We start from the raw sequence: 26,239 nt of genomic DNA, 5'->3' as shown, positions 1-26,239 counted from the left end.
AACCAGCTGTGACCTCTCCGGCCGTGGGGGCCAGCAGCAAAGTCCTTGGCAGGCTGAGCAGGAAGCTCTCTGACATTTGTTATTTTCATTACCCTGCAGATGAGCATTAATGAGGTCCCATCACCCTTAATAACAGAAATTGCTGGCAGCATGGGAGCTGCCAGCGGGGGTTGGCCCCGTTTGCTTTGGGGTGGCTGCAATGAGCCAGCACACCTGTGGACCTTTTCAAAAGTTGGAGGGGATGCTGGATTTATTTTTGTAGGGCCTCCTTTCCCTTCTCCCTCCTCAGCATCACTCTGCCTGCCCTGGTTTTCTTTCCCTGTGATGATCCCAGGTGACTTTCTCGCTGACATCGGGGAATATCGGCCGGGCGTTCGAGATCCGTACCACCAACGGCACCTACGGCGAGGTGTTTGTGGCACGGCCGCTGGACCGGGAGCTGCTGGATCACTACACCCTACGGGTCAGCACCAAACCCCCCCCTCACCCTTCTGCTTTGAGCACCCAGGCTGTTTTGCTTGGAGCTGTGAGCTTCAAAATAGCGCTTTTCCCCTGGGAAATCCACCCCTGACTGCAGATCCAAGCGTCAGATGGCGGCGTTCCCCCCCGGAGGAAGGAGCACATTCTGCGGGTGACCATCCTGGATGTCAATGACAACCCCCCTGTCATCGACAGCCCCTTCGGCTACAACGTCAGCGTGAGCGAGGTGAGCACCCAGCTCCTCTCCCTCCATCCTCCCAGGGTCAGGTCTGACCACAAGGCAGGTGGGGACAGTGCAGTGTCCCTTGCAAGCATCACCTTGGGTCATTTAAGCATTGGTGACCCCGTGCAAACCTCATCTTTGGCCGTCTGATGGTTGGTGTCCCCTTGCAAACCTCACCTTGGCTCGTGTAAGGATTGGTGACTCCTTGCCATCCTCACCTCGGGTGGTGTAAGGCTTGGTGACCCCTTGAAAGCCCTTGCTGGTGATGTACTCCTCGTTTTGGGCTGGGAAAAAGCTCTACGAGCAACTTAAATCCCTGAGGCTGCAGGGACCAGCCGGAAGGAGAAGTGGCTACACACCCATGGAAATGCCACCAAAGTGACACAGGAGACGGTGCGGTACAGAATAAGAATGGCTTTCAGGAAGCAGCTTAGCAAGGGCCAGATAATTAAGCAATAAAACACAATCAGGCATGAGAAAAGACAACTTATTTCCTGACAGTTTAATTCCTGGACTGAGGCAGGGGGGAAATCTCAATTTGGTGATGAAAAATGAAATATGAGTAATAGCCAGTGCCACTTAGCTGTGAGGAACTGCTGCTCGTGATTTATAGCTCAGCATTAAGGATATTGCCCTGTTAAGGTTTTCTTATCTATTTAATACATGTTCAGAGCAGGTTGAAGAACAGAATTTCTGTTTTGATTTTCTCCATAATGGGACTATCCAAAAATAATTAGCTGAGCTCTGGGTCCATTACACGGCCTTCACCTCTGCGCACGCTGCGGGTTTTATGCTCCTCCAGGCTGTGCCAGACTAGATAAGACCCAACGTGCAGCTTTCTGCTGAGCTGCTGCGAGTTGGGGCAGCAAGTTTGGAGCCTCAAGCACATCAGTGCCCTCTCCATATTAGAATTACTTTATTAATTAGTATTGGTATTTACCAATATAGCAGACGGGACGTGCTCCAGCTTGTCTGGCCCTTGGTGCTGAACCAAATAAAGGCACTGTGATGTTTCAGCCCAGAGAGACTTTTGGCCATGGATGTGTGGTGTTTCACCCCACAGACACTTTTGGCCATGGATGTGTGGTGTTTCACCCCACAGACACTTTTGGACATGGCTGTGTGGTGTTTCACCCCACAGACACTTTTGGCCATGGCACTGTGGTGTTTCACCCCACAGACACTTTTGGCCATGGCTGTGTGGTGTTTCACCCCACAGACACGTTTGGCTTGCTGGATGCTTGTGGAGACAAGTGCAGGCATGCAGGAGCTCTGGTGGTGCTGGGATGGAGCTTCCTCCCTTAAGAGGGGCTGCTCCTCAGGTTTCCCTCTGGGGAGAAGCTTTAAGGGGATGGTGAAGGAAAAAGGAGTCGGTTCTGATGGAGGGTTTGGATCCAGAGCTTTATTCTGGCCCACAGGCCTCTGAACCCAGCAACTCCTCCAACAGGAGTTCTTTAACTCCTTTTACCCGGGGGAGAGGGGCAGGGAAGGGGCAGGGAGCCACCACCAGGTACAGGAGGGGAGGTCTCAAGGGACAAAGGACACCTGGATGGCCCAGTGCCCCCAGGGGTAGAGGGCATCCTTTGAATCTGCCCTTCTGGAATTCCAGGACTGACAGACAGTGCTGGCAGGGGTCAGGGTGGGGAAAGGAGGGATGATCGACACACCTGGGAGGGAATCTTCAGGGGAGGCACCCGGGGTTCTGAGCTGAACCGTCACGTTCCATGCGTGACGAGGCCGGCGGGATTTACGCGGCGTGTCTCCGCAGAACGTCGGCGGCGGCACGGCGGTGGCCCAGGTGCGCGCCACCGACCGGGACATCGGCCTCAACAGCGTCCTCTCCTACTACATCACCCGCGGCAACGAGGACCTGACCTTCCGCATGGACCGCGTCACCGGCGAGATCGCCACCCGGCCCTCGCCGCCCGACCGCGAGCGCCAGAGCTTCTACAGCCTGGTGGTCACCGTGGAGGACGAGGGCAACCCCTCCCTGTCGGTGAGACACCAGCACGGGCCTTTGGGGCAGGATGGGGCTGGGCAGAGGTGTGGGAGCCAGCTTGGCACTGAGGGTGGGGTGTGAAAGGGGGGAAAAGGCACAGGGTGTGATGTTTCGGGGACTCGGGGTCCAAAGCTGCTGTGCACAGATTTGGTTTGGTCTCCTCCAATGCCTGGTCGTGCAGGAGCTTCCCTCACAGTCGTTCAGCAGGTCTCATCCCCCATCTCTAAATGCAAAAAATATGAGCGTCCCTACGGGGAGGTGTGCTGGTGGCTGCTGCCCTGCTCACGGGGTGCAGGGTCTGGAGGGGCTCCAGGCGTTGCTCGCCCGTCTCAGTGCTGGGAGGGGCTGAGCTGCAGCTCAACCACAGCTCCATTTACCACTGACGTGCGTGTCTGCTGCGGGCCTTGGGAATGAGAAGAGCTCTGGTGATTTGGACAAGGGCCTGGAGTGTCAGGACTAGGGGGGATGGCTTCAAACCGCGAGGGGGATGATTTGAGACCCCAGCCATCATCCCATGGTCTGGGGAAGGGACTGTCTCGCTTGGGTTGTTGTTTGTGCCTCTGAGGATGGCTCAAAAAGTCAAAAGGGCAAATACCACGTGGGGTATTTTCCAGCTCTGAGTCCCTTCTAATCCCACGTCCCTGTAGAGAGGTGAGTGAGCACAAATGGTGAGATGAGCTGACACCTTGTGTGACACTCTGCCATCCTTCCTGTCCCCCACCTCCACCTGCTATCTCTCACCATCTCTCTGCTCTCCCTACAGAGCTCTGCCTGCAAAGCCCTGCTCTACATGGTGATGAATCAGGTGGCAGCCAGCAGCGCAAACTGTGGCTGCGATTCTCACCTCAGGCTTTGCACTCTCAGCTCCTCCCTCCCAGTTGGTTCACCCTTCAGCTCCTGCTGACCATCTTTTCCATTAGCTGCACTGTCACTGAGGCTTAAACCTGGCTTAGCCACTTCCCCCAGAACAAGAGAGAGCTGTGCTGTGGCTGCAGCACATGATGCCACCAGCTCCTCCTTGTCCCTGTCACTGTGGATGTGGGACACCGATCCCGGTCTGCTGAGCTGGCAAATCCCATTGCCATGGCAATGGCTGCTTCCCTTCCCGATGCCAGCGGGGACAAGTGGCACAGCTCATCACCCCACGCTGCCCAGGCAGTGTCCCAGCAGCCCTGCCTGTCCCCACAGGCTCTGCTGTGTGCCCACCATGTCACAGCACACGTTTTGCCAGCAGCCACAATCCGAACACCAGGGACACAAAGTGCCCAGTGACCCAATTCCTGAGTGGGGAGAGGAGTTTTGGCCCCTCTCAGAGCTCAGGGACGCTCAGCTCTTGTCAAAGGCGTGTTGCTGGGTGCCTGCTGGCCTCATGCCTGCCTGGGGAAATGATGTCTGTCAGGGCCCTGCTGCCTGCCAAAAATTGGGGCTTTCACAAGGAGCTCCAGGCTGGTGCAACAATGCACAAAAGGGGGTGATTGTTTGTAATTTGCACATCCATCCGTGGGTTTCAAAGTTTGGCCTTCTCTGCGTGGGACAGGCAGAGGAGACGGAGCTGGGAGAGGACTGGGAAGTCCTCACTTGGAAGTGGTGATCTGGGATGCCCAGGACAGCAAGGGAGCAGGGAAGACTGGCCAAGAGGAATCTCTCGGGAGCTGGAAACGTGGGAACAAAAGGATAAAATGCTGCTGATAAAACAAGAATATTTTCATTTTAAAAAGCATTGCAGGAGAAAAAAAACCTTCACCAGCTGGAAGGTGTGTGGGAATTGCAGGAGTCACCTGAGCGCTGTCTGACCCTGGGGCAAGCCAGCAGCTGCACCTCCCCAAGGGCTCCAGAATGGTCAGGCTGCTTCCTGCAGGAAAATCTCTGCCCAAGGAAGTTGCAGCACCCCTGTGCACTGGGACAGGACCCTGTGGCACCCACAGCTCCGAGCACTGGTGGCTCCAGCAAGGCAGGGTGGATCCTCACTGCCCAGATGTTGTCTTGCAGCTGGGTCACCTTCACCACGAGCATCTGTGTCATCTTCTCCATGGAACTGGGATCCAAGGTGGGGAGCCAGCACCCCTGTGCCAGGACTCTTGCTCCAGAATGTGTGGGAGCCTGGAAAGCCGTTTCTTCTCTCTCCCAGAAGTATTTAGGGAGTATTTATTCCTTCTGGAGAGAAAACTGATGCCACCCAGTGCCCCAACATGCCCCACCAGAGCCCCTGGCAGACAGCTTAGCTCAGCCTGCAGCACCAGGTATCCCAACAAATGGGGTTCCTGCCACACAGAGCAAAACCTGTTTCCAGCAAAGCTTCATTCTGTCATCAGGCAGTTCATTCCTTAGGGAGCACAGCCACTTGGAGAGGCTTTCAAAGCCGTTAGGACCTGCAGGCAGGCAAAACCCCGGCATGCCTTTCCAGCTGGAGCTGCTGAGGCAGGGAAAAGGAAGTGCTGGAGGCACCAACCAGCTCTGGATTCCCCTGCAAAGCCAGGATGGGGCTGAGCTGTGGGTGGTAATGAGCTTCCACGCTCAGGAAGTTCCATCCATGGTACACAGGGGTGTGGGTGCTGGCTTCTCCTTCATCCCTGAACCACCCTGTGGGTACTGGCTTCTTCATCCCTGAACCACCCTGTGGATGCTGGCTTCTTCATCCCTGAACCATCCTGTGGGTGCTGGCTTCTCCTTCATCCCTGAACCACCCTGTGAGTGCTGGCTTCTCCCTCATCCCTGAACCCTCTTGTGGGTGCTGGCTTGTCCCTCATCCCTGAATCATCTTGTGGGTGCCTGCTTCTCCTTCATTCCTTATCCACCTTGAGGGTGCTGGCTTCTCCCTCATCCCTGAACCCTCTTGTGGGTGCTGGCTTGTCCCTCATCCCTGAATCATCTTGTGGGTGCTGACTTCTCCTTCATTCCTTATCCACCTTGAGGGTACTGGCTTCTCCTTCATCCCTGAATCCCCTTGTGGGTGCTGGCTTCTCCTGCATCACTGAACCCTCTTGTGGGTGCTGGCTTCTCCTGCATCCCTGAACCCTCTTGTGGGTGCTGGCTTCTCCCTCATCCCTGAACCACCTTGTGGGTGCTGGCTTCTCCCTCATTCCTGAACCATCTTGTGGGTGCTGGCTTCTCCTTCATTCCTGAACCACCTTGAGGGTACTGGCTTCTCCTGCATCCTTGAATCCCCTTGTGGGTGCTGGCTTCTCCTTCATCCCTGAATCCCCTTGTGGGTGCTGGCTTCTCCCTCATTCCTGAACCACCTTCAGGGTGCTGGTTTCTCCCTCATCCATGAACCACCCTGTGGCTTCTCCTTCATCCCTGAACCACCCTGTGGTTTCTCCCTCATCCCTGAATCACCCTGTGGGTGCTGGCTTCTCCTTCATTCCTTATCCACCTTCAGGGTGCTGGCTTCTCCTTCATCCCTGAACCATCCTGTGGGTGCTGGTTTCTCCTTCATTCCTTATCCACCTTGAGGGTGCTGGCTTCTCCTTCATCCCTGAATCCCCTTGTGGGTGCTGGCTTCTCCCTCATTCCTGAACCACCTTCAGGGTGCTGGCTTCTCCTGCATCCCTGAACCACCTTGTGGGTGCTGGCTTCTCCTTCATTCCTTATCCACCTTGAGGGTGCTGGCTTCTCCTTCATTCCTGAACCACCTTGTGGGTGCTGGCTTCTCCTTCATTCCTTATCCACTTTCAGGGTGCTGGCTTCTCCCTCATCCCTGAACCCTCTTGTGGGTGCTGGCTTGTCCCTCATCCCTGAATCATCTTGTGGGTTCCTGCTTCTCCTTCATTCCTTATCCACCTTGAGGGTACTGGCTTCTCCCTCATCCCTGAACCACCCTGTGGGTGCTCCTGCTGAAGCCAGTGCTGGATTAATCCAATCCTGCAGCTCCCCAGCCCGTTCCAGAGGCAAGCACAGTTTCTTCCAGCCCCATAGAGTGGAATTCTGCCTGGCTCTGCCTGGCCACACTGCCTGGTGCAGCTGTTGCTCAGGTCTGACTCTTGTTTTGCTATGACTGATGTTTATGTTTGTCTCGTGGCCTCTTTTTCACCCACCTTACAACAAAAAGAGAAACAAGAGGGGAAAAAACCAAACAAAAACAAACACACTCTGAGTAACAGTGTCTGCCACAAGGTTTGATATCATCACCAGGGCTGAGTCATGAAGTTTCTTTTGGATAAGCAGTGCCAGGTGCTGTTGTTCAGATGCATCACAGAGCCCTCTCACAGTGGCCCCAGCCCTGGCTGCTCTGGTCCCTGCCCAGGAGGGCAAGGGGAAGCCATCCACAGCGTTTCCCACTGTGCCCCCCATGCCTCCACCTCTCCACAGGAGCATCCTGTTGCATCCTGCAACACCCTCCAGATGAACTCCCTAACTGACAGAAAAAAAAAGAAAAAAAAAACAATTAAAACCATAAACATCCTTTTTTTTCCTTTTAATCAGCACTGATAATGAAACAAACAGAAAGATAAATTGCCCTGATCCCAAGCCAAGGATAAAACTGCAGCAGAAATAAGGCTCCTCCCAACATGTGTTCTGCTGAAAGGCAGCAGCAGCACAAGTCCATGGCCATTTCAAAAGGCTGGTAAGGGAAGAGGGCTCTGGTGGCAGCAGGGAGCCTCTCCCCTTCCTGTTTTGCACAGAAAAAGGTAGCACAAGGTTGGCTGGTGGTCCTGTTTTGTTCCATGCTGAATAAAGTATTTTACCATCCACTCCCAGAGAGGATGTTCAGTCAAGGATCCAGAAAAGCGTTGACGTTGCAGAGCTGAGACCCTGGCAATAAGTTAATCCTCAGGGAAGTCTGCAGGTGCAGGAACATCCTTCCATCCCCACATCCTCAATCTCCAGCTAGTCTGTAGAATGTGAGAAGTACAGAGCCACGCACTTCTCCATGGAAACAGGTAGCTAAAAACTGAAATCTGAGCAAGAGAGGTTCACTTCCAGTCCCAGAGCAGCGGCAGGATGGGAGGCAAGGGCAGGGATGCTGCACACAGCTCCATTTCTTAAGGCACTGCTGCCCCTGGCCCTGCCAAACTCCCGGGGCTGTTGTCCTGGTGAGCATGGCCTGCTCTGCAGGATGTGGTTTCCTCTGGGCTCCTCAGGCTTTCGAGGAATTTGGTGAGTCAGGAACAGGATCTGGAAAAGGCAGACCAGGGTATCAGTCCAGCTTACAGCTGAAGGGATGTCATTGCAGGAAGCGACCAAACTCTGCTTCTGCATGATAAACAGAGGGTTTAGGTCCTTCCCGTCTTCCAAGCCACCTTCTTGCTGTCGGCAACACCAAGTTTCCCGCTGATATTTAACCCTCCACATCCCCCCTTCCTTCCCACCCTCTCCAGAGGGGCTGAGCCTTGCCGGTCACTCACCCAGGGTGGGGAAGAAGCAGTCCCCGGGCCCGGGGGGGGACAGGGGGGTGCTGGGCTCCGAAAGCAGATGCCGGCCGGACTCGGAGGGCAGCCTGCCGGCCACGTAGCGCGGCTGGGGCCGGGGCCGGGGCTCCGCGCTGCCCGCCGGCCCCGCCTCGAACACCGGGTTCTCAATGCCCTGGGCGCTGCTGTGGGACACAGAGGCGTTTGCATCTTTATTTCAGCGCGGGGCTTGTATCCCCGGGGGTAAAAAACAAAAACAAAAAAAAAAAAAAACAAAAAAAAAAAAAAAAAAAAAAAAAAAAACAAAAAACCAACATTTTTTTGGCTGAGCATTGGGAACAGGCAAGCAGGGCAGGGAGCAGGTTCAGGCAGTGGCATCTCGGCTGGAAGCAAACAGGGAGCACAGCGCAGGGGGAAAGTGGTTTCAGGCAGTGGCATCTCAGCAGAGAGCAAAAGAGCAAATGGGGAGCCCAGTGCAGGGGGAAAGTTCAGCCCAAGTGGTTTCAGGCAGTGGGATCTTGGCTGAGAGCAAATAAGGAGCCCAGAGGAGGGGAAAGTTCAGCCCAAGTGGTTTCAGGCAGTGGGGTCTCAGCTGAGAGCAAATGAGGAGCCCAGTGCAGGGGGAAAGTGGTTTCAGGCAGTGGCATCTTGGCTGAGAGCAAATGGGGAGCCCAGTGCAGGGGGAAAGTTCAGCCCAAGTGGTTTCAGGCAGTGGGATCTCAGCTGAGAGCAAATGGGGAGCCCAGAGGAGGGGAAAAGTTCAGCCCAAGTGGTTTCAGGCAGTGGGATCTCAGCTGAGAGCAAATGGGGAGCCCAGTGCAGGGGGAAAAGTTCAGCCCAAGTGGTTTCATCTCTTCCCGGGGTGCAGGGAGAGGCAGGCCCTTGAAAAACGGAAGGAGGCACTTTCCACGTGGAGAGAGGGAAGAGAAACTGATTTCCCAGAAAGGGAAAGGACTCAGGGCGTGGGGGACGCCAGCAGCCCTTTCATTCTGCTGGGCTGGGGATACAGCCAGCTTCAAGGGGCAGGAGGGAAGGACCAGCCCTGGGCAGGGTCTGGGATGCAGTCTGTAGGGCATGTGAGGAGCTGGGAGCTCCTGGGCTTTCCTTACCTATCCATCCTGACAAGCTCGTGGGCACCTGCCAAAGACAAAATATTTGGGTGAGCGCTGGCAGAACAAGGCCCCCTCCCATTCCTCACCTGCTTCTTTAGCCCTCTGCTTGGCTCCCAAACCTCCTCCTCTACAACCCCACCCTCCCTAGATGGACACCACAGGCTCCAAAGAAGGGGAAGGGACACTTCTGCAGGCAGGGGGTGACGTGAGGTGCGGCTGCAGTCCGGCCCCACTCGTGCCCAGATGCATTCACCACCCCCCTGTGGCACCATCCTGGGGCTCTGCAAACACCCCCTGGCACTTGGCTGCCCCTGTTTGGCAGGGCAGCCCCAGGTTAGGCATTCCCTCACCCCCAGATCCCACAGCCCATGTTACTGGGCTCTGCTGGATGCTTCCCTGGCGGAGATGCTCAAGTTTTCACCCAAACCGTGCCAAAGGAAGGTGCTGGGTGGAAATAACCTGGCCCATGGCACCTGAGAGGCAAACCCCCCTGGATTTTGCCCGTCCTCAGGGGTGAAGCAGCATCCAGGTGATGCTTTGCAGATGGAGGTGGGAGCTGCAGCCCAGCCCCTGCTCAAGGGGTGCCTGAAGGGCACGGCTGTGGAAAGCACAGTTCCTATTCTCATTCTGGTGGCTGGCACTGTGCCCTCCTGCTGCTGCACAAACCACTTCTCCAAAGGGCTCCTCGGAGGCCCAGAGCTGCCCCCCGAGCTGGGAGAGGAAAACCACAGGGCCCCTCTTGCCCAAGGGCTGATGAAATGGCTCTGCCAGTTAAGGTGGTGTCCCTTTCCGCTTCATTACTGAAATCTCCGGGAGCCAGGCGCGGGCAGGAGCTGGCAGCCAGCCTGGGGCAGCAGAGGGGACACCTATCCAACAGCCACAGACGTGTCAGGGGTGTTTTTAAAGGGGAAGGTGAGAAAAAGTGCAAACAGAGCTTTTCAGTCACTTCGAGGGCAAAGCTTCTGTTTCGGGCGTGCAGTGGAGGGAGGGATGAGAAAATGAGATGGCTCTCAGAGTGGATGTGGAGGAAAGGGCTGAGCGGGGAGCATCCTCACAGCCTCAGAGCCTCCAGCACGCTGCTGGTGTCCCCTCCTATCCCACACTCCTCACCAGCAGCCTGCAGGTCCTTCCCAGGACAGCTCCAGGAGGCTCCTGGCAGGGACCTGTCTTTGTGCCACCCTACACCACACCCGTGGGATCTGGGGCAGCCGGAGCAGCTGATCCCAGTGGGGCCCATCCCACCCAGCCCAGGGGGTGAGATGGGGGGCTGGCACATACGTCTGCTGCTGGCAGCTTGTCTCTGCTTGTAGATGAGGAGCAGGATGAGGGGCAGGCAGAGGATGCCCACGATGCAGGCGCCCGTGGCCAGCGCGGCGGCCGTGATGTCTGCAACACAAGAGCAGAGATGAACCCTCCCATTCACCTTCCCTTCCCTTGGCCTCCCCAAAATCCCAGGAGATGGTTTAGGATGGAAGAGGCCTTAAGGGTGATGAAGTCCAGCTCAGGGCAGCCCTGTGTTGCCCCAGAGCTGAGGCAGTGTGTCTCCCACACACACAGGACCGCACCGGGATGTGTTGCCAAGCTCTGTTAGAACCCCAGCTAAAGTCCTTCATTGCTGCAGGACATCCCAAGGTTTTTGGTCTTCTAGGTGTGAGGAGAGAAGCCCTGATAAAAGCTCCCAGCAACTTTGGGGTGCTGACTCTGACCCACTGCCAGCCTCAAAGTGCTCGGGCATCCAAGGGCTTGTTACCCACAGCCCCTGCTAATTAATGTGCCCCTGGAGAATGTCACCCACGGGGACTTCCAGAAAGGCTGGCAGCCTGCAGGCCCATCTGTGGCCATCAAGGTCCCTGTGGGATGGCTTGTGGTGAGGCTGAGGGCTGCTTAAAGCAGGGGCAGGTTCAGCTCCTCTCCTGAGCTTCCATCTGAGGAAGCAGCTTCTTTCCCTGTGTGTCTGTGTTTTAGGGGGGGACATTTTTCTCTTTTTTCCTGACAGGGCAAGGTGTCCCAGCACTTGAGACTGAAGGTTAGGGACAGGAAAACACAGCTCATGGGGACCAGGAACTGCTTCCCTTGTCTGGGCATGCTGCAAAATAATTCTGCCCATTTAGGAGGCAGCAAAGGGGGACAGACAGAGCGACCCAGCAAGAACCCAGCTGCACAGCGATGTGTGGGTATCTCCATGTCTAGACACAGCTCTGGGGGAGCCCCACTTTGTCTGAGCACTCAAGCAAGATTTGGGTTTCCCCTGCTGAGGCAGAGGTGGCCCAGTCTCAGGGTGCAGCAAGAGGTTCCTGCAACTCTTTACCTTTCTGTCCCTTCCCGTTTGCTCGTGGCAGCAGCCACTAAATCCTTGTTGTGGGAGGGGGCTCAGGTGCTTTAGAACAGCAGGGTGAATGATCTCCACGGGCTTCAGGACAGTCATGTCCAGGGGATGGGCTGGAGAAGGCTCTCCTTAGCCTGGGGATGTGCCTGTTGTGCACACCCTGTTGGTACAGCACTGGAAACCACCCTCCCAACCCCTGGGTGTGAGGCTGGGTGTGGGCACTGGTGTGTTGGCAGTGATCCCTAGGGAATGCATGGGCCAGGATGGTGAGCAGCACCTTGGAGAGGGGGGTTTTGCCCTTTACCTTTGCCAGTGGCAGTGTGAAATGTGCAGTTTTGAAGGCCTCCTTTGCCTGCAGAAGAGAACAGAAAAGCTCAGCATTCACTCAGGTCCCACAGAACTCCCAACCTGCTGGCTGCCCTTGCCTTTTCTCCCTGGTATTGAGAACACCATCCCAGAGCAGCCCAAAGCAGGAGTTTAATCCTGACAAGTGTTCACTGAGATCCCTGCTGCAAGACCCCTGTTGTCCATGGCCGTGCAGCCAATTTCTTTTTTTCAGTCTAAAAGAAAAGCTCTCTGACACTGCAAATCAAGGCCAAAAGATGCCTTCCCCTCCCTCCTGCCTCTCCCACTGGGCTGCTGTCCCAAGGTTATCTGTGAGCCCTCAGCTGGGCTTGCCAGCCGAGCTCCTTTTAAGTCGAGCCTTGTTCTGCTCTCTGCCAGAAGGAAGTCGAAGAAGATCAGTGAAACTATGTACCATGGACTTTATTGCATTCCACCCTCTCAAGCTATTAAGATTTTGCAGGGTTTTTTTAATGTTTCACCGCTCTCAAGCTCTAATTCAAACCTTCAGCTTTGACTTCTGGAGCTGCACCCAGAAGCCCTTCCAACATCAGCACAGCTGCCTGCCATCCCCGGCGCTGCATCCCCAACCTGGCACTGTGCCCTGGTGTGGCTGCAGAGCTCTCAGGCCAGCCTCACCTCTCTGGATCTGCAGCTCCACGAAGCCATGAGCCACCTGCACGGTGTGGGGCTTGCCGTGCCCTTCCCTCCTGACCTCCACGGCGTAGCAGCAGTAATTCCCGCTGTCCTGCAGCGTCACGTTGGTCACCACAATGTGGAAGGCGCCGTGGTGGTCAAGGACAAACTCCACGCCGCGGTGGCCGCTCTGCCTCCCCGGGGAGGCTTTTTGGGAGGCGTTGGCGGGCGCCTCGTGGTGCCGGCCGGGGTCGTGGTGCAGCTCCTTGTCGGTGACGTTGCGGATGTGGCGCTTGTCGGAGCAGCTCTGGTCGCCCGTGCTGCTGAAGTACCAGGTTTTGTAGAGCAGGTCGTGCCGCTCGGCCAGGGCGCCGCTGACCCGGCAGCTCAGGGTCACGTTCTGGCCCTCGGGGCACACGCACAGCGAGTAAGGCGTGGTGATCAGGAAAGCTGCTGCTCCTCCTGCCAGGGAGAAGGTACCAAGTCAGAGGCTGGGCTTACCGCTGCTGAGCTCCATTTGTGTTGCTGGAATGGCTCCCGGGGTATTAAAGAGTCTTTTTGCCCAGCCCCACGACCAAAGAAGTCAGGATTCCTCAGCTCTGGTTCTCAAGGTTGTTTATTTTCTTTTATCTATCACATTCTTTCTCTGACCTGCTGAGGTCTGTCCACCAGGTCGAGTTGTGCTAACAGCACTCCTGCCCTTGGAGTGCTGTTAGCTTTTCATACTAAAAACTACCTGTACTTTATTTACAATAATTTCCCAATACCCATCACCTACGTTAGCCAGCCTGTCTCTACCCTAAACCAATCCAGAAGTGTCACCATCCCAGCAGAAGATGGAGGACATAAAGGACAGGACACACCCAGATTCCTCCACCTTGCCTTTTGAACCCCCATTCTAAATCCCCAAAATTCTACTTTTTCACCCTGTGACAAATTCACTGACATTCTATTCAAACCCTTGTGGCTTGTAACTCCTCACACAGAGTTGGTAATTGTTTCCATGGGCTAAAATGAAAGGCACAGGTGTCTTTGACTCCGTGCCAAGGTCTCTGAGCCCCCTGCCAAAATCTCAAGTCCTCCAGGGCAGCCAGAGGGATGTCCTGGGTTCCAACAGTAAAACATTTTTTTGTAGCAAAACTGGCTGAAAAAGCCCTACAAACCCACCACCGATGTTGGCAAATGGTGGGGAGGCCCTGGCAGGGGTTGCCCAGAAGAGCTGTGGCTGTCCCATCCCTAGAAGTGTCCAAGGCCAGGTTGGATGGTGCCCTGAACAACTTGGGATAGTGGAAGATGTTGAAACTACATGACCTTTAACTCCCTTCTAACCCAAACCTTCCAGTATTTTATAGTGGGAGCACAACTTCACCCTAGAAATCAACTCTGCAGGAGAGACGTCCTTTAAATGCAGTTTAGCACCTGCAGCAGGGAGGAAGAAGCTCCCTGGGGCCAGCAGAGGTGTGGGGCAGGGAGGCAGAGGAGGATGAGAGGAGAAGCAAGGCAGCAGGGTTACGGCTTGTGAAGGAGGAAACACAAGCACAGCTGGGCCAGCTGCAAAAAAAAAAAAAAATAAAAAAGGAGTGAAAACAAACAGAAAAGTTCTAGGAGGAGCAGTGCCCCCCCTTCTCCCCCAGATGAGGCGGGGAGCAGGTCCCACCCTCCTTGTTTTTCAGCCCCCAGGGAGGAAAAGGGAGAACTGGCTGATGCTGACAGCGAGGAGCTGCTGGAAAATGAAAACAATTTTCAGAAAGAAATTCTGGAACGTGGGCAGGAGGTGTGGCAGAAGCAGGAGCAGGAGGCACTGCTGGTCTTTCCCCAGCTCATGGGTGGGGGGTCGTGCTGGGTAAGGAGGGGAGGGAAAAGTGCAAAGCCGGGAGAGATTTTGATGCTCTGGCCCTGCCGCTCCTTCATGTTTGCAGAAGCGCTAGCATCGCTTTGAAAGCGGGAGAAAAAGCAGATTCTGGGTTTGTTTACTTCAAATTACTGTGGAAAAGAGATTTCTGGGGCTGGTTTGCAGCGGAGAAGACGCTACGAGGACAAGAAGTTTTTTGTTTTTTATTTTGGTAACATCCTGTTGTGCCATTAGCTCCGCCGCGTTTCGCTTTGAGGTTTCTCGCTTGCCATATCGAGAGGGCGTCAGTCACAGGCAGGGCGTGTTGAGCCTGCCTGCAAGCACCCACCAGGCCAGGGGCTCCCAGAGGGCATCTTCCTCCTGGGAGCACTGTGTCACCTGCCTGGCCCGGGGCTCTGCTGGAGAGAGTGACACCAAAAACGCGCCTCCCACCCCTGCTGGTTATCTCTGACTCTTGGGTGATGGTGCAGGAGCAGCCCGAGGGTGCTCTGCAGGGAGAGGGAGGCTTTGGGAAGGAGATCAGCCCCACTGCATGCCTGCTCTGGAGCCCACAGTGCCAAGGAGTCCCCAGAGGCAGGGCTGGTGTGACCTTTGCCTGACCACTCGGGCTAATTGCTTCCTGCTGCCCACAGCACGTGCAGAGCACGTCCTGGAGCCGCTCTGGGGCTGAGGTTTGTGTGGCCTGAGCTCAGCTCTGCCTCGCTCAGTCTCGTTTTCAGGCCCTGACTTCTCCTTCTCCTGGGGTGCTGCTGGGGCCAGCGTGCACAGCCAGGCTGGAGGGGCTCTGGCAGGCAGCAGAGCGGGTCCCCCAGCTCCTTGCCAAGGCACGGAGCACAAAGGGCACTTCAGATGTGCTCCTGACACCTGCTGCAAGGGGAAGTGCCCCATTCACATCGGGGCTCTCCTGGGAGCCAGGGGAAGGGAAGCCAGGGCTCTATTGGAGGAAGCCACACTTCCAAGCCCTTCCAAAAGTATCTGCAGGAGTCTTTTTGTTTTCCACACGCCCCCCTCAGATGGAGCAGGGCTCATCCCCGCCTGCTTTGCGAAGCTCTGCCTCGCTAAAGCATCCAGCCTCCACCTCCGGGGCTTGATGGGAACTGTCTGGATGGAAAAGCCAGCTCAGCCCACGCTTTGGGGAGGGGCAGAGGTTACCATGTGTGCAACCTTCAGCATTACAGGCTCCCCTTCCTTCTCCACAGCCAGGGAAGGCTCTCAAAAGCCTCGCAGCGGAGGGAAAAGCAGCTGGCAAGGCACGGTGCAGCCCAGAGCAGTGCCAGGGCAGTCGGTGTTCCCTCCTCAAGATGTTGCAAGGCTTCAAACACATGCTGGATGCCAGATGGAGCCCAGAGGAGACATCTTCTGGAGGTGTCTTTGTACCAAAGCCCATGGATCTTTAATCTCCTGGGCTTCTTCCATGGCCAGAGCCCAGGCTTGGCTCCTTCCACACCCCAGCCAAACCATTCCCTTTGAAGTCAGAGCTGCTGGCAAATGCCAAAATAAAGCCAGATGCCCATCTCTGTGCATCTCCAGCTGGTTGGACCAGCTGAGGGCTGAGCTGAGAGCTGTTGTCTTGTCACCATCTGGCAAAGGCAGAGGAGGTCTCAAGCAGGTGCCAAAAGTGCCCCTTTTCCCTTTAGCACCCCAGTAACTTTGTCTCCAGCCATTGGCGTTGTGCTGGCGCAGCGCAGAGCCCGGTGCAGTGTTGGTACATCCCAGTGCTGGCTGGCATCACTCTCCTGACACCCGGGAACTCTGCTTTCAGACAAAGCAGAAACACAAAAAAGCGCAGAAACCTGTGCTGCTTGGCTGACCAACAGCTCAAATAAATCAGGATTTCACACCAAATTCTGGGTCGGTGACCAAAAGCCTCTCCTGGCTGCTTCTCCTGTGTTTGGTCTCTGGCCCTGGCAAGCAGGTGTTTGATCTGCGCTCCTCTGCTTGGCAGAAGTGATTTCCACTCTTTCCACTGCAAGGAGATCTGCAGGGATCAGGGGATGGAGCCTTTGGAGGGGCTCACCTGCTGCAGAGGAGGGGCTGCTGGAGACAGAGGTGGGACAGGGAGCTCTGCTTGCTTCCTCTTCGGGGAGTTCTTGTAAGCAGGCTCACATCAAAGTGCCCCGATCCCATCGTCACTGTGCTGTGATTGTGCCTCAGAGTTGTCAGCCAGGTGAGATGTGCAGGGGCACCCATAGCTCTGCACAAGTACCTCGAGCACAAAAAAAAGAGGAGACAAAAAACTTGCTGGAGATGCCTGAGACATGCTAACAGCCCTCATCTCCTGCACCCCAGGGGCCAAATGGCATCCCAGCAGTGGGGTTCCCATCATCCAGGCAGTGGAGGGAGCAGCCTCAGGGAGTCCTGCCTTGCTCCTCTTCCAGCATGGCCCTGGCTCGGGGATGGCACTTGGGATGTGATTTTGGGAAGCCCAGCTCAGCTGCCACGCTTTAGGGGAAGAGGAGCCACTTCCCCATCCACCTTGCTGCCAGCATCCCCAAGCTGGATGTTTCCAAGTGCTACTTCTCCATCAATCCCTGCTAAAATTAGCCAGGGGCTCAGAAAGTTTTGGCAGGCGCGGGGTTGCGCAAAGCTCAGTTCCTCTGGCACCAGCCTCACGCTGAACATCAGCATCCGAGTTTGTTGCATTGCAGAAGGCCTGAAGTTCAGTCCCAGCGCCCCAGATGCGTAAATGAAATCATCCAAGTCCCTGTGGAGATGCTGGGAATTGCTCCCTGATGACTCGGATGAGAAGCAAAACGTGGTTCAATCCACACCAGCCTTGCTGTTCCAGAGAAGAAGAAAAGGCACCTCCGTCCCCACTGCAGCACTGGGGCACCTTTGGAGATCTTTTCTTCTCAGAGTTGCGCTGGCAGAAATCGCGGAGGCAGTCACTTTGTCCCGGGAGAGAGGGTGAAGCCGAGCCCGATGCTCATCCTCCGCCTGCGCAGGGCAGGGAGGGATCACGCTCCTTCCCAGCTTCCTTCTCTGAGTCGCCGTCCAGGGTGGAACCGCGGTTTTAATGCCACCGCCCCCGCTGCGCTGCCTGGCCCCGGAGCCCCGAACGGAAACGCTGCCTGCCGGGGCTGCTGCGGAGTCAGGCGTGCAGCAGCCCCCTCCCAAAGCATCCCGCCGATAAGCAGCCAGCGAGCTTCCAGCACCGGGAAGCGCCGACTCCGGGGAAAGGCAACTCGGCAGCCACTCCCGGTGGCCCTGGGTGGGCTGCTTGCCCACCCGGAGGAGCTGCCCGGCACATCCCGCCGCAGCGCAGCATCCTTAGAGAGGGCAGCCCAGCCCCGCTCGCACAAATCCCCTCTCTCCGCTGCCCCTGGGCTGTCGGAAGGGTCTTCTCACCGCGGCACAGTCGGGGACCCCCAGAGTGCCAAGGAAAAGTGCCGTGCGGGAACGGAGCAGCTTTTCCAGCCCGGGGTACCCAGCGGGAGGCTGGCGGGGACAGGGGGCTGCTTCCCTTCCACGCACGTTAGATCAAAGCAGAGGAAGAAAGAAAAAAACAGTCTCAGAGTTTTAGAACAGCAGCTCCCCTGCGGCCCCTTCACCCCAGCACAGCCAGCACCGCGTGAAAGGCTGGCTCGATCCCCCCTCGCACCAAAATCACGGGGGAAGAGAGCCAATAACTCCCCAAACGCTCCGGATTCCTTGTGCCGGGCACAGCCCCGGGCCGGCGAGCACGGCGAGGAGAGTTTCTCCGGGCAGGGAGGAGAGCAAAGCCGGGCTTACCGTGTGAAGCGAGCAGGCAGAGCGCAGCCAGGAGCAGCCCGGGGCGGGGGGACGCTGTCCCCATGGCGGAGGGGTGGCCGGGGAGAGGTGGCCTCTGCGGAGCCACCGCACGCTCTGAGCAGCCCCGCAGCGACAGCCGGACTGGGACACACAGGAAATTTCATTGCGATTCGCAAGGCAGCGCTGCCGAGAACGGCGAGCACCCCCCGGAGGTGAGAGGCTGCAGGGAGCACCCGCGGGTGGGGATCGTTCCGCACCCCTCCTCCGCGGGTGCCTCTGCTGGGTTTCTTCCCTTACAGCCTCGCTTAGAGCCCGCTGCGTGGGTTTTTGGGGGGCTAAGGAGGGTGCTCGCCGTGCCAAGGGACTCGAGGGTGATGGTCTCCATCCCTTCGCCAGCAGGAGCTGATTCCTTGGGCCGGCTTGTAACTTTGCTCGCAGTTACTGTTTTTGCTTTGTTTGTGAGGATTTAGGAGGCAGAACCCGTCCTGGGATGAACGGGCAGCGGGTAGAGGGAAGGGTTACTCAGAGCAGTGCCAACTTGGAAAAGGAAATGGAGTTTTCCCAAAAAAAAAATTGGAGCAAAGCCCCATCTTCCCCCTCCTACAGCCCATTTGCACTTTGCCCCGAAACGGCAAACCAGCCCCGTGATCTGACACATAATTCCTCCTGGAGCTTCTCACCGAATTCCAAAGGCATCAACAAAATCTCTGGCTGCAGCTGAGAGCTGCCTCATTTCCAGTCAGCCTTCCCTGGAAAGTGGAGCCCAGAGGACGTGGAGTTTTGGAACCCACAGGAAACCTTGCTGCCCGCCTGCTCTGAATCCGGAGTGTGCAGGGAAATAGGAAAGTACCTAATTACGGTGTGGCATTGTGATTTTTACAGCAAAGGCGGCTGTGATGCTCCTGTCAAAAATGTAACCCTTGGCTGGCTGGAAGGAATTTGTTGCTGGGGGAAGGTGTGGGCATGAAGCCCAGAGACACCAAGAAAATGATTCACTGTTCCAAGCCCCCAGCTCTGTGCTGAGCCCTGAGGCAGAGTGGTGTGCCACTGTCACCTGCCCATCCCCAGGTGGGGTGACACCCCTGTGAGACAGCCAGGACATCCAGGTGCCCATGCAGAGCCAGGGAGGCTCTGATCCAGCTGTGCCTGACCAGCAGTGATGTTGTGGTCAGGTGGGACCATGAGAGGTCAGTCCAGTTGTCCCAGATGCTCGGTTTTGTTCCTCCCCGAGCCGTGGCAGCATTGTCTCCGGAATTTTCCATCCATATTGCCACACTTGTTAGAAACAATCAAGGTGTCCCCAATGGCGAGGCAAGGACTCACACACGCCTCCTCCAAAGGCAGGAAGGCACAATGGGGCTGGTTTTCCCTGTGCCATGGGCTGCTCCCTGGTGTTGGTAAACTGGGAAAAGGGGAGGGATCCCACAGAGACACGCTTTGCTTGGGAGCAAGAGTGTGATTTGATCTCTGATTAAACCTCTGATGTATCTCTGTACCCAGCTGTCACCTGCAAGTGCGTCTGACGCCACGGCTCATTTCATTTGGAGCCCTGCACACTGCTTGTGTCCCTTGGCAGTGTTGTGCCACTGACCTTGGCAGATCCAGCCTTTCCCAGCAAATGCCCCCACAGTGCTTAACACGCCGTCCCCTGTCCCGCAGGCCACCACCACGGTGTACGTCACCGTCCTGGATGAGAACGACAACGCTCCCGCCTTCCGGCAGCAGCTCTACGAGGTGACCCTCGACGAGGGTCCCTCCTCGCTCAACGCCACCCTGGTCACCGTGCAGGCCCTGGACCAGGACGAGGGACCCAACGGCACGGTGGCCTACGCCATCACCGAAGGCAACATCCTGGGGACCTTCCACATCGACAACGCCACGGTCAGTACGGCCGCCGGCCCCGCTCCGCGCGTGTCCCTGTCCCTCCGCCTTCACTCCCAGCTGCTCTCCCCTCTGCTTGCAGGGGGAGATCCGCACGGTGAAGGAGCTGGACTACGAGATCAGCCACGGGCGCTACACCTTGGTCGTCACCGCCACCGACCAGTGCCCCATCGTCTCGCGCCGGCTGACCTCGACGGCCACGGTGAGGAGCTGGCGCGGGGGTTGCGACACTGTGGCCTCTCTGGGGGCAAGGAGTTCCCACTTGGGTGAGCAGTTTCACATCTCCTTCCCAGTGGTCACCAGTTGCTTTTGCCAGCTGTGGCTGGTTTGCCCAGTTGCTGTCGCCTTGCCGCCTCAAGGGCGTTTCAAAACATGCACAAAGAGGGGATTCCGGGTTAATTAGCCTGGTGATTTGGTCCTGCAAAGACTTAGAGAAACTCCTCTGAAATTGCATTATGTTTTCTTGAGATGTCCTCTTGGTCCTTCCTGCTTGAAAGGACAGCAGGGAGTGAAGAATTGCTACAGCAATTTCAGCTTCATCTTTATCTTTTCTTGCTATTTATGTGCTTTGAAAATTCCCTTTTCCCTTGTAAGGAGGTTATTTAAAGCCTCGAGTCATTTTTATGTTGCTTTTCTATGTAGCTCTTTCTGTTTTCCCCGGGCCACGGTGACCTGAACTTTGGGCACCGCTCAAAGACTGGGGAGGGCGGGCGAGCAGCTCCAAAGCAAATATTTTGCAGGAATCGAGTACACCGATTATTTTTGTGACCAAAACCGAAATTTGACAAATTGTGCAGCACATCCAGATTGATTTGGTGAACTGCAGGTGGTAGGGATGTGTTAAACCTTCCATCTTGATTGCCATGGACCATTGTACCTCACCCTGACATGGAGCCACAGGTTTTGCAATTCCCCAAAAGGAGATAAGTTCTTGTGTGTGAAGGGGGAAAAAAAGGAAAAACTAAGGGGGAGGTACCGGTGTGGGAAATTTCTATGGATAAAATCTGTCCACACAAGCCTAGCAGTGGGTTTCCATGCTTGGACAAAGGGAAAGCCTTCAGTTTTGGGCATCTGATAGCACTGGGGGTGACTTCCTGGCCCAGGACAGAGCCAGGATTTAGCTGCAGGCAGCGAAGGCACAGCCTCCATGTACTGCAGGCAAGGGCAGATCTTCCCCTGCACTTGGCTCAAGCAGAGACATGAACTTGGAAACCCCTTCAGCAACAAGCACTGCAGCCAGGAAGGATGGAAACACCCTCCCTCCACTGCTCAAGGAGTTTGTGCCAGCAGTGTATGAAAACACAGCTTTTAGGAGGAGGTTTAGGGATTATTTGAGATCCCCAGTGATGGGAAGTCCATCACCCTGATAAGGCATGCCAGTGTTTGTTTTCTCCACTGCTAGGAAACGGAGCAGAAACTTGGATGTACTCTCTGTAAAGATTAGATTTAATCAGCAACAAATGCCCATCTGGTGGGTTTCACTGCTCTTCAGCCCAGGAGGTCAGAAAACTCCTCATTTCCAGTGCCTTTCTCATAACCACCTCTACCACCAGTGGTGGTGGTACAGGTGGTTTTGTTGGAACAAGGATGCAACCTGTCAATTTTTTAAAGTTTGCTCAGCATTAGGAATTAAGTATTTGCTGGAGGAAAAGCCAGTGTGCAGCTGGCTGCAGAGATCACGCCTCTCCAAACTCATCTCTGTGGTTTTGTCTGTCCTGCTTGGACGTGGATGTGGAGGACATGGGGCTTTTGGGTTGAGTTCCCCACCGTGGTGTGTGGCCCAGAGGTTTGGCAGTGTGCAGCTGGAGCCCTGTAGTGAGTGTGTAGGATGAGCACGATCAGGAATGACCAAGTTTGAATCTCTGAGCGGTCAGCTGGATGTCTGGCGAACCCAGAAAAGCTAGAAATACACGAGGTGTTCTGCCATCCACATCTCCCCATGCTCATGGCCAGCGGGGTGGCCTTCCCTTCCCCTGCCACAACCCTCTCCTCTCACAACCCTCACACTTCTCACCGTGGCCGCAGGTGCTGGTGAACCTCAATGACATCAATGACAACTGTCCCACCTTCCCGCGGCCCTACGAGGGTCCCTTCGACGTCACCGAGGGGCAGCCTGGCCCTCGAGTCTGGACTTTTCTGGCCCACGATGGGGACTCAGGGCCCAGTGGACAAGTGGAATACAGCATCATCGCCGGGGACCCCCTGGGTGAGTGGGGACACGGGGCGTCCCCTGTCCCGTGGGCTGCCCCATGGAAGAGCCTGGCTCGCAGGAGCGTGGGGAGGAAGCGCTTCAGAAAAGCCATCCTCCCTCCCAGCCCAGCCTGTCGACACCAGGAAATCCTGTTTTGAGCAACAGGAAACTTAACCTGTTCGTGCCTGGACAGGGGGTGGCTGGGGCTGGTGGAGGGGAGGGGGGAAGCTGCTTAACAATGAAGGCAAAAAGAAGTCAAAAAGGCGAAAAAACAAAGCGCAGGAAGAGAAACTGAGCCTCGTCCCGAGTCCCTGTGGGGTGTGCAGGGTGTTGGGGGGCTGAGTTGCTCTCCAGCACTCACAGCTCCACCAGCACCACGGTGCAGATGGCAGAGGAGCTGGGGGCATTCCTAACCACGGGGTCATCTGGATGTCCCTTGGGGAAGGAAGCAGTGACTGCAGTCCAGAGAATCTGGAAGGCAGCGCCCAGTCCCATCTCCCAGCTGACCCCGCTGCAAAGCTTTTCCAGAAACAGGCAGGACGAGACCCTTTTGGGGATGGGGGGGAAAGGTCTGTGCTGTGTAGCCCACCCTGCTCTGGCCATCCGAGGACACAGAGGGGCTGTTGGCATCTTCAGAAAGGCCAAAAAAACAGGGACAGGCACCCCATTCACCCCATCCCTTCTTCTGCTGCTACCTGGGAGTGTACCCAGCACAGCCCCCAGCTGTCAATCCTCCTGTATCTGCAGTAACGGGGCATGAGTTCATCCCCAAACCTGCCACGGTGCCCCAGCTCCCAGACAAGCCCCTCCCTGGGGGAGCCAAAGCATGGTGAGAGCCAGGGCCCCGCTGTCACCTGCAGGGGAATTTGTCATCTCCCCGGTGGAAGGAGAGCTGCGGGTGCGGAAGGACGCCGAGCTGGACCGCGAGAACATCCCCTTCTACAACCTCACCATCGCCGCCCGGGACCGGGGCGTGCCTCCCCTCAGCTCCACTGTGAGTCCCCCAGGCTGCCACGGGGGGCTGTAAGCTGTCCCCCATGCTTAGCTCCTTCCCTTTTGGTCCCTGGCTTCATTCTCCTCTCCTCCACCTCCTTCTCCTTGTCCCTCGGCCTTTCCATCCTGGGCTGAGTTGGGGAAGTGCCAGAAAAGGATGGGAGGCCTGGAAACACATGCCACATCCTGCCCTGCTCCTCTCCCTGGCAGATCCTGGTGGGTGTCCGCGTGCTGGACATCAACGACAACGACCCCGTGCTCCTGAACCTGCCGATGAACCTCACCCTGAGCGAGAGTGCCGCCGTCTCCAGCTTCGTCACCCGCGTCCTCGCCCACGACGCGGACCAGGGCCCCAACGCCCTGCTGACCTTCGATATAACAGCAGGGAACACGGAGAATGCCTTCTACATCAACAGCACCGTACGGCCGGGCCTGGGAGGGGGGTGGGATGCTGGGATGAGGGGGGTGGGAACCCAGCTGTGCCATCTGGCATCCTTGTCCTGGCAGGAAATGCCCTAGGGGAAGCATTCCTCGCATCCCGCGTGGTGTTTCCCCCCTTGTTTTCCCCAGCAGAGTGGCACTGTGGTGTTTTCCCCCTTGTTTTCCCCAGCAGAGTGGCACTGTGGTGTTTTCCCCCTTGTTTTTCCCCTAGAGCGGCACTGTGGTGTATTCCCCCTCGTTTATCCCAGCAGAGTGGCACTGTGGTGTTTTCCCCCTTGTTTTTCCCAGCAGAGTGGCACTGTGGTGTTTTCTCCCTCGTTTATCCCAGCAGAGTGGCACTGTGGTGTTTTCCCCCTCGTTTATCCCAGCAGAGTGGCACTGTGGTGTTTTCCCCCTTGTTTATCCCAGCAGAGCGGCACTGTGGTGTTTTCCCCCTCGTTTATCCCAGCAGAGTGGCACTGTGGTGTTTTCCCCCTTGTTTTCCTCAGCAGAGTGGCACTGTGGTGTTTTCCCCCTCGTTTATCCCAGCAGAGTGGCACTGTGGTGTTTTCTCCCTTGTTTATCCCAGCAGAGTGGCACTGAGGTGTTTTCCCCCTCGTTTATCCCAGCAGAGTGGCACTGTGGTGTTTTCCCCCTCGTTTTTTCCCCTAGAGTGGCACTGAGGTGTTTTCCCCCTTGTTTTTCCCCTGCAGAGTAGCACTGAGGTGTTTTCCCCCTTGTTTTTCCCCTAGAGTGGCGTTGTGTACGTGAACCGCCCGCTGGACAGGGAGCGGGTGGCCGAGTACAGGCTGACGGTGACGGTGAAGGACAACCCCGAGAACATCCGCAATGCCAGGCGGGTAATTACGGACACTGCCGGGGCCTCCAGCGGGGCAGACGGGAGGGCAGGTGGGGAAAAAGGCCAAAAACAAGCAGTGCCTTTGCCCATGGTTTTTCTGATGGCAGCCCCATCCCCAGCAAGCACCTGGGGATCACGGGGACGGGGCTACAGCCCCATTCCCAGCAGGGAACAGGAGCAGTAGGATCTAGGGCGAGTCTGAAGTCATTTGTTAACTCCATGCCACAGCAGTAGATGTCATGGAAGGTGGGACAATGTTGGGCTGGAGAGTTGGACAACCACAATGATAGTGGAGTGCCCCAGAGGGGGAAGGTGAGCTCAAGGAAAGGACATTATGGTCATCGCCCTCTTGTCCCAATTTTCCTTTAGGATTTTGACCTGCTGGTCATTTCCATAGCGGATGAGAATGACAACCGCCCTCTCTTCACCCAGAGCTCCTACCAGGCTGAGGTGATGGAGAACTCGCCCCCTGGTAGGTCTCTCTTCACTTATTTATTATGGATCCTGGAGATTCCCTTCAGGGCTGGATGAGGGCTGGTGTCTCCTTGCCGTGGTGGAGGAGACAGGATGGTGGGCAGGGCAGAGCTGCAGCTCGCTGGGACAGGGATGCTGAGTTTGACGAGCTTGATGAGCCTTGAGGAGACCATAGCCTTGGTCCATGCTGCTTGTGGAAACCCTTCCTGGCACAGGTCACAAATGGGCACCATTTGGGATTTGCAGCAGGTGGCTGTGGGCTAAGCAGAGCCCTGGGGGCAGCCTTGAGGGCACCCATCTGCCCAACGCCTTGAAGAGGATGGGCTGCCATTTCTCCATCACCTGGAACTGCCTGGCTCCAGGGGTTAGAGATTTTTTAAAGAGTCCAGCCTGCCCAGATAGACATTTCCCAGACAAAGAGCTAGAAACACTATCCTTATTATTTTGTTTTGCCTTCCTGCCATTTAAATTGCTCCCTGCTCCAAGACCTCAGGTATCCTGTCCTGCCATCGAGCAACATCTCAAGCAAAGGGTTTGGGTGCCTCCAGGTTACACCCTTGGTGGCAGGGTGCTGCTGCCACCCCTCTGATGGATGTGTCTGTCTGTTTGCTTTTAGCTGGATGTCCCACCACCTCTCCTGGGCCTCGCGAGTCGGTCTGCAAGGCTGCAGCAGCCACCCCCCAGTGCCTCACACCCCATGAGGCCCGGCTCTGTCACCTCCTCCATCCATTCATTGCTGTCCCTCATGTGTCACCGGGGTGGGAGGGGGACAGGGGGGCCCTGTGGGGGGACTGCCACCCTCCTTAAAGCTTTTGTTGTCTCGTCCAGGGACTCCAGTCACAATGCTCAATGGCCCTATCCTCGCTCTGGATGCTGACCAGGGCAGCAATGCCGTGGTGACCTACGAGCTCCTGAAGACATCCCCGGACCTCTTTGTTATCAACAACAAGACAGGTGGGGCGGCTCAGCTGGTCTGTCCCCAGTCCAGGGCCACCAGGTCCCCGTGTGGTCTGCCACCAGGCTTCTCCCCTTCTCCAGGTGTGGTTTCGGTGAAGCCCGGTGCTGTGATAGACCGAGAGGCTTTGCTGGACCCTCACCTGGAATTCACGCTGGTGGCTCGTGACGTGGGGGGGCTGAACAGCACGGCCAGCCTGGCAGTGACCATCCTGGATGACAATGACAACCGCCCTGTCTTCCAGCCGGCATTCATCACGGCGCGGCTCTTGGAGAACAGCCCTCCAGGTCAGGACTGGATGTGAGGGTGGGAAATATCTGGGAATTGAGGCTGCCCTTGTCGATGGTCTTTGCCTCGGGACCAAGGGCTTGTTGCTGCTGCTCCCCAACCCTCTCTTGAGAGGGCTATGTCCCACC

At 56.5% G+C, this 26,239-nt stretch overlaps 2 protein-coding genes across 4 annotated transcripts in view; one reads left to right on the top strand and one right to left on the bottom strand.

The window, feature by feature from the left end:
* Positions 1-26,239, top strand: part of CDH23 (cadherin related 23) — a gene marked incomplete at its 5' end in the record, with an annotated part of 186,514 nt that overhangs the window by 148,790 nt on the left and 11,485 nt on the right. For both annotated transcript variants that reach the window (XM_084210353.1, XM_084210354.1), the window contains 12 exons: positions 335-463; positions 578-706; positions 2,472-2,699; positions 19,710-19,931; positions 20,014-20,133; positions 21,957-22,137; positions 22,983-23,116; positions 23,326-23,535; positions 24,288-24,395; positions 24,764-24,866; positions 25,697-25,822; positions 25,907-26,110. In XM_084210353.1, coding sequence (XP_084066479.1) covers positions 335-463; positions 578-706; positions 2,472-2,699; positions 19,710-19,931; positions 20,014-20,133; positions 21,957-22,137; positions 22,983-23,116; positions 23,326-23,535; positions 24,288-24,395; positions 24,764-24,866; positions 25,697-25,822; positions 25,907-26,110 — 1,894 coding nt within the window. The remainder of the gene's footprint in view (positions 1-334; positions 464-577; positions 707-2,471; positions 2,700-19,709; positions 19,932-20,013; positions 20,134-21,956; positions 22,138-22,982; positions 23,117-23,325; positions 23,536-24,287; positions 24,396-24,763; positions 24,867-25,696; positions 25,823-25,906; positions 26,111-26,239) is intronic.
* On the bottom strand, positions 6,999-18,178 carry VSIR (V-set immunoregulatory receptor). Of its 2 annotated transcripts, XM_084210355.1 has the most exons (7): positions 18,051-18,178; positions 12,470-12,928; positions 11,793-11,840; positions 10,441-10,548; positions 9,160-9,187; positions 8,048-8,235; positions 6,999-7,817 (listed from the first exon to the last, which is right to left on the bottom strand). In XM_084210355.1, the coding sequence occupies exons 1-7, from the start codon at positions 18,112-18,114 to the stop codon at positions 7,780-7,782; spliced, it is 933 nt and encodes a 310-aa protein (XP_084066481.1). In that variant the 5' UTR covers positions 18,115-18,178; the 3' UTR covers positions 6,999-7,779. The 2 variants fall into 2 exon arrangements, with proteins under 2 accessions (XP_084066481.1, XP_084066482.1); XM_084210356.1 differs by lacking the exon at positions 8,048-8,235 and having other exon boundaries at positions 7,804-7,895.

Source organism: Fringilla coelebs (genome assembly GCF_963513975.1).
Source record: "Fringilla coelebs genome assembly, chromosome: 8".
NCBI classification, from domain to species: Eukaryota; Metazoa; Chordata; class Aves; order Passeriformes; family Fringillidae; genus Fringilla; species Fringilla coelebs.
The sequence above is the reverse complement of the archived record's forward strand: the minus strand, read 5'-3'. Positions and strand labels throughout refer to the sequence as shown.

What these genes read in the sequence shown, in the direction of transcription:
- VSIR (XM_084210355.1), bottom strand. Translation starts at nt 18,114, where the DNA reads ATGGGGACAGCGTCCCCCCGCCCCGGGCTGCTCCTGGCTGCGCTCTGC. An exon ending in TCACACTGCCACTGGCAAAG is followed by an intron (nt 10,549 to 11,792) that starts GTAAAGGGCAAA and finishes CTTGTGTTGCAG; the next exon opens with ACATCACGGCCGCCGCGCTG. An exon ending in CTGCTTCTTCCCCACCCTGG is followed by an intron (nt 7,818 to 8,047) that starts GTGAGTGACCGG and finishes TGCCTTTTCCAG; the next exon opens with ATCCTGTTCCTGACTCACCA.